Below are 4,553 nucleotides of genomic sequence, written 5' to 3' on the forward strand. Positions count from 1 at the left end.
TGGCATCATTTGTCTTTTTTGGCACAAATAGAAGGCCCACCATTTGGATAGACCTATTCTCTGTTCCTCCTTTAAGTAGGAGATCAGGGTTGGGGAGGAGAGAGATTCAGAGGCCTCCCCCTTGCTCCAATCCACTCATCTCTCCTTTCTTCCTAGCCCAGGCCCTTGGCCTGCCCCCCACCTCAGACATCTAACCTAGCCCAGAGCCTGGCCTGGGGTTCCCTCCCCATCCCCCACATAAAGCTCCCAGCCCTCCAACTCTCTCACTCATACACAGACACACGGACACAGGCTCTGTACAGACCACAAAATAAAAACGATGAGATAGTTTTGTTTCCCGGAGTCGAGACGGGGGACCAGAGTGGAAGGGGCAGATGGGGGTGGGGGGCATGAATTCCCCCATCACCTTCCCAACCCTGGCTCCCTCCAGCCCCCCAGCCCCTTGCCCTGGCTGGCCCCCAGCCAACGATATTTGGTTTCCTTTTTTAACATTAAAGTTCTATGAGGTATTTGGTGCCTTATCTCGAGTCCTCGGGGGAGGGGGCCCGGGGGGAGACCTGGGGCTCACCTGCCCCTCCCTCCCTCCCACCCCCTTCCCAATATTTGGTTTCACAGCTGTAGTTAAAGCTTGGGATTTGGTTATTTTCCCCCCTCCCAGGAATATTTTTTCTTGTTTTTCTTTTCCCAGTTGTGGGGGTTGGATGGGGAGGGTCCCCAGCACCCCCGGCTGCACGGGGGTCCCTCCACCAATGTCAGGGCATCTGCCCCATCCCTGCCCCCTGCTTCCTCCTCTTCTCTTTGCCCCACACTGGGGTGGGGGAGAGGTCCCCGGTGGTGGGACTTGACGGGAGGAAGCAGGATGAAGTGGGTGGTGGTGAGTCCTGGATTTTCTTTTTTTTTTCTTTTTGGTCTAGAATCATAGTTTTTGTTTGAGTCATCTCCACCATGCCTTCCATGCTGCCTGTCTTCTCGGAGGGGATTTTTGGTTGTAATTCCTTTCATTTTTCTCTGCTCAAATGTCCTTCCTATCTGGTCAGGAGCCCTTGGCTCCCTCTCCACCCTTGGGCTAGGGCCCAAGCCCTCTCACCAGTCCCTTCTCTCTTCAGGAAATAAACATGGACAAACTCAGAGGTAGGGTTAGGGCAGGGAGTCAGTTCGGCGGAGATGCTTACATTCCGGCGAGGATGAGTCGATGAGGTGCAAGGCCCCATCGGTGCCAGGGTGGGAGAGGCGACTACTCCACCGCTGCCCAGACAAGGCACCCGGAGACCCCTGCAATGGCCGAGTCTCTGCTGCCTCCATGGCCCAGCCCAACAGTTTCATTTCCCGGGTGGGAGAAGGGAGACAAGAAAAAAGAGAACGCTGAGGCCTGGGGCTCCGTCTGCCTGTCCTTGGAGTGTCCAGCAGAAAGTGGAAGCCACCTGGGGCTGCAGCACTGCTGTCTTGGGCCTCTCCCCTCCCTCTGCTCCTGCCCAGCGAGGGGCAGAGGCCACATTGCGGCTGCCGGGCCCCACTCTGATTTCAATGGCTCGCGTCCTTCACAGCAACACTTTGGTTTGAGGAGAGACACAGAAAGAACAAGATTGAGAGAAGTGAGAGAAGAGCAAAGGAAGAGGGAGGAGAGAGGAGAGAGAAAGAAGAGGGAGACAGGAGAGAGGACAGAAAAAGAAATCCAAGGAGAAATCAAACCACCCGAAAGCTGTTAGTTTTCCTTCGTCCATTCTTTTTGCTTTCTTACTCCTTTTTTTCCTGTCTTTTTTTTTTTTTAAAGCTTTTTCAGTTGATTGGGGGGGCGGGGAGTTTGGGGCTCTTCACCCCTGTCCCTGACACCCTCTCTCAGCCCCGCCCACCCGCTTCCATCCACCCTGGCTGAGGGACAGGCCCTGCCCCAGCCGTCCCCCTCCGGCTTTCCCGAAGACGACGTCCATGAGGTATTTGTGAAGAGAAAGAAGCATCCGTCCTTCCATCCGCCTTGGGGACCAAGGGCCTGGACCACTGGTGCAGGGGCTTGGCTCCACCTCGCGGCTCCTTCTAATTCTTGAAGAGTCCTCATCTTCTTTCCCTTATATATATATTTATATATATATAAATTCTTTTTTTTCTAGTTTAAATTTATTGTTTGTTTGGTTTTCTGTTTTTGTTTTTTGGTTCAAAACTTTGTTGGCCTCCCCAATAGTAGGAGGGCAAGGTGGCTCCCAGCGGCGTCTCTCCTGTCCATTGTTGAGACGTGTCCAGGACTGGGCAAACAACGGGATCCAGCCAAGCCTTGGGGAGGTTTAGTGAGAGTAGTGGCCACCACCACGCCCTCTCAGATGGGGACCACAGGTGTGGCACTGTCCCCACCACATGGGCCCTGATGGGGATGCCATCTCGAGGAACCCCACCACTGGGGTGCATGCGTGTATGCGTGTGTATGAGGGGAGGGAGAGGCATTTGCCAGTATCAGAGGGGCACAGGGTGGGAAGAGTGAGGTGTGTTCTCTTTTTGGTTTCTGGTTAATGTCAAAGAACGTGAAGGATTCCACGGATAGGCACTGGAATATGAATTTTTTTTCAGGGAAACAGACAAGATGGAAAAAAAGACAACTGAGTGCCCTCACCTCATCCCCTCTTGTCTGAAATTTCCACCCCCCCCCATAGTCTGGGGAGGAGTAGATTCCAGAACAGAGGAGGGTGACAGGGTGGAGGAGGAACTTGTGAGAGCTAGAACTTGGCAAAATGGCCTAGCCCACCCTTCAAAGGGGAAAAGCGGGAGGAACAAGGAATGAAGAGTTATCCCCAGGCCTTCCCTTGAACTCTCCCCTGGCTGGGGGGAGGGAGGAGGTTAAAGCAAGACCCCCTGCCCAGGTGGGGAGAGCTGGGGGGCCAGAGGAGAGGGGACACATGGTAGGGACACATTCTGTTGAGCACAACGCTAAAAATTCTGTACATCCTTTGGATGAAGCTACTGAATATTTGGTGTAAGGTTGTTCAGGCCCTTTCTCTTTCACCTTCCGGAAAAGAACATTTGGCAGGTGGTGCTGAGTCCCAGCCCATCTACCCCAGGCTGTGCCCTGTCTTTGCTGGCTCAGGGCTGGGGGCTGGGGCTAGGAGGCTGGCATATTCTCTTTTTCCCTCTCTAGCCCCCATTGGGGGAGGCAGGCTTGGGGGTTGATCCCACAGCCAGGGCTTGGTGGCATGAGGTCCGACCTGCCGGAGGCTTCTCTGCCCTTGGCTGGGGTTCTTATTTGGTGTCGTAGCGGTGAGGGTGAGCACACTGAGGTCTGGCTCATGACTTGTTTTTGGTTTGTTTGATTTTGTGGGGTTTTGTTTTTGTTTTTTGGTTTTTTGTTTGTTTGCTTTTCACCTCTGGTTCCTTTGGGGCAGCTGGTTTCTGTTGTGATTATTTTTGGTTTTCTTTAAAGTTGGTTAGTTTCTTTCCTTTTTTTTTTTTTTTCTTTTTTGGTTACTTGGGTTTTTTTTGGTCTTTACTCCCTTGTCACTCCTGCTCCAGGACTCTCTGCGCCCCCACTGCCGGCCTCCTTGCCCTCTTCCCAGGCGAGGGACCGAGGTGGGGGTCAGTGGAGTGGGAAGGGAGGCATGGCAGGCCCTCACTCAGGCTTGGACCCTGCCTCGGGCCCCCCTGGGCCTCCAGGGGTCTGTGCTGCCGCCTCGCTGCAAGTGGAGGAGGAGGATGAAGATGAAGAGGATGAGGAAGAGAGGCCAGGAGATTTGCTGGAGATGGAGGCTGCCACAGCCGCAGCTGCTGCTGAGACCAGGCCCACGCCAGGCGGGGCACTGAGCAGGGGCAGCCCGGCATGGTTCAAGAAGAGTGGCGAGGTCACCAGGCCAGGGCTCCCTGGGGCTGCGCCGGCTGCCCCCAGCACCAGGTTCCCGCTGCCATCAAGGCTGGTAAGGGGCAGGGTTCCACCAGAGGCCAGGGCTGGCAGGGAGAGAGAGAGGCTGGGCTGGGGGCATGCCGGGCCAGGGTAGACCTTCACCTTCCAGTGTCCTGCCCGGAGTGCCCCCTGTCTTCCCATCTATCCCACTGACCCCCATTAGCACCCCTCACACATTCCCCAAAGGTAAGATGGGCATGAAGAGGCGAGTGATGCGATGCAGTGAGCAGGGGCAGGATGGCATGGCTGGAGCAGCAATGGAGGGGCTCGAGGCCCCAGGGGGCAGGACTAGTGGCGATGGGAGTGACATGAGGCAGCACGCACCTTGGATAGTGGCCAAAGGGTTGTTGCTCATGAGGGCTGGACTCAGCCCGGAGCTCAACCCCACCATTGTGCTTCTGCAAGAGGCAAAGCAGATGCATTAGCACGGGCAGGGGTCCACTGGCGGAACCGGGGTGCAGCTCCCCACCCTGGAAGCAGTAGCAACCCTGCTTCTCCCCACAGCCTCCCCACCTGCACCCACTTACCCCGTGCTGGGGTTCAGGCCCGATAAGCCGATAGCTGAGTGGCTGCCTTGAGGGCTGGGGTTTGTGCTGTTGGTGGTGGCCGGGGGTGGGGGAGTGACAGAGGGGATTGAATTGAGGGGGGGCACGGCCCCGCCCCCGCCCCCACCCCC

At 56.0% G+C, this 4,553-nt stretch overlaps 1 protein-coding gene and 1 pseudogene across 6 annotated transcripts in view; both read right to left on the reverse strand.

Moving 5' to 3' along the window:
• Nucleotides 1-14: 14 nt before the first annotated feature.
• On the reverse strand, nucleotides 15-1,928 carry LOC103269854 (annotated as a pseudogene). The gene is made up of 2 exons (XR_002482500.1): nucleotides 1,851-1,928; nucleotides 15-1,699 (listed from the first exon to the last, which is right to left on the reverse strand). The product of XR_002482500.1 is annotated as an uncharacterized LOC103269854 (transcript).
• Nucleotides 1,705-4,553, reverse strand: part of POU2F2 (POU class 2 homeobox 2) — a 39,360-nt gene continuing 36,511 nt past the window's right edge. For 3 of the 5 annotated variants that reach the window (XM_008067403.2, XM_008067402.2, XM_021717261.1), the window contains exons 13-14: nucleotides 4,405-4,553; nucleotides 1,705-3,921 (exon numbers count right to left, since the gene is read on the reverse strand). The exon at nucleotides 4,405-4,553 is cut by the window's right edge and continues 83 nt beyond it. In XM_008067403.2, coding sequence (XP_008065594.1) covers nucleotides 3,882-3,921; nucleotides 4,405-4,553 — 189 coding nt within the window. In that variant the 3' untranslated portion in view covers nucleotides 1,705-3,881. Of the gene's footprint in view, nucleotides 3,922-4,201; nucleotides 4,276-4,404 lie in introns of all 5 variants that reach the window. The other 2 variants (XM_021717260.1, XM_008067404.2) reach the window with 2 other exon arrangements.

The sequence above is a fragment of the Carlito syrichta genome, unplaced genomic scaffold, assembly GCF_000164805.1.
Source record: "Carlito syrichta isolate Samal-C Ts95f unplaced genomic scaffold, Tarsius_syrichta-2.0.1 Scaffold309504, whole genome shotgun sequence".
NCBI classification, from domain to species: Eukaryota; Metazoa; Chordata; class Mammalia; order Primates; family Tarsiidae; genus Carlito; species Carlito syrichta.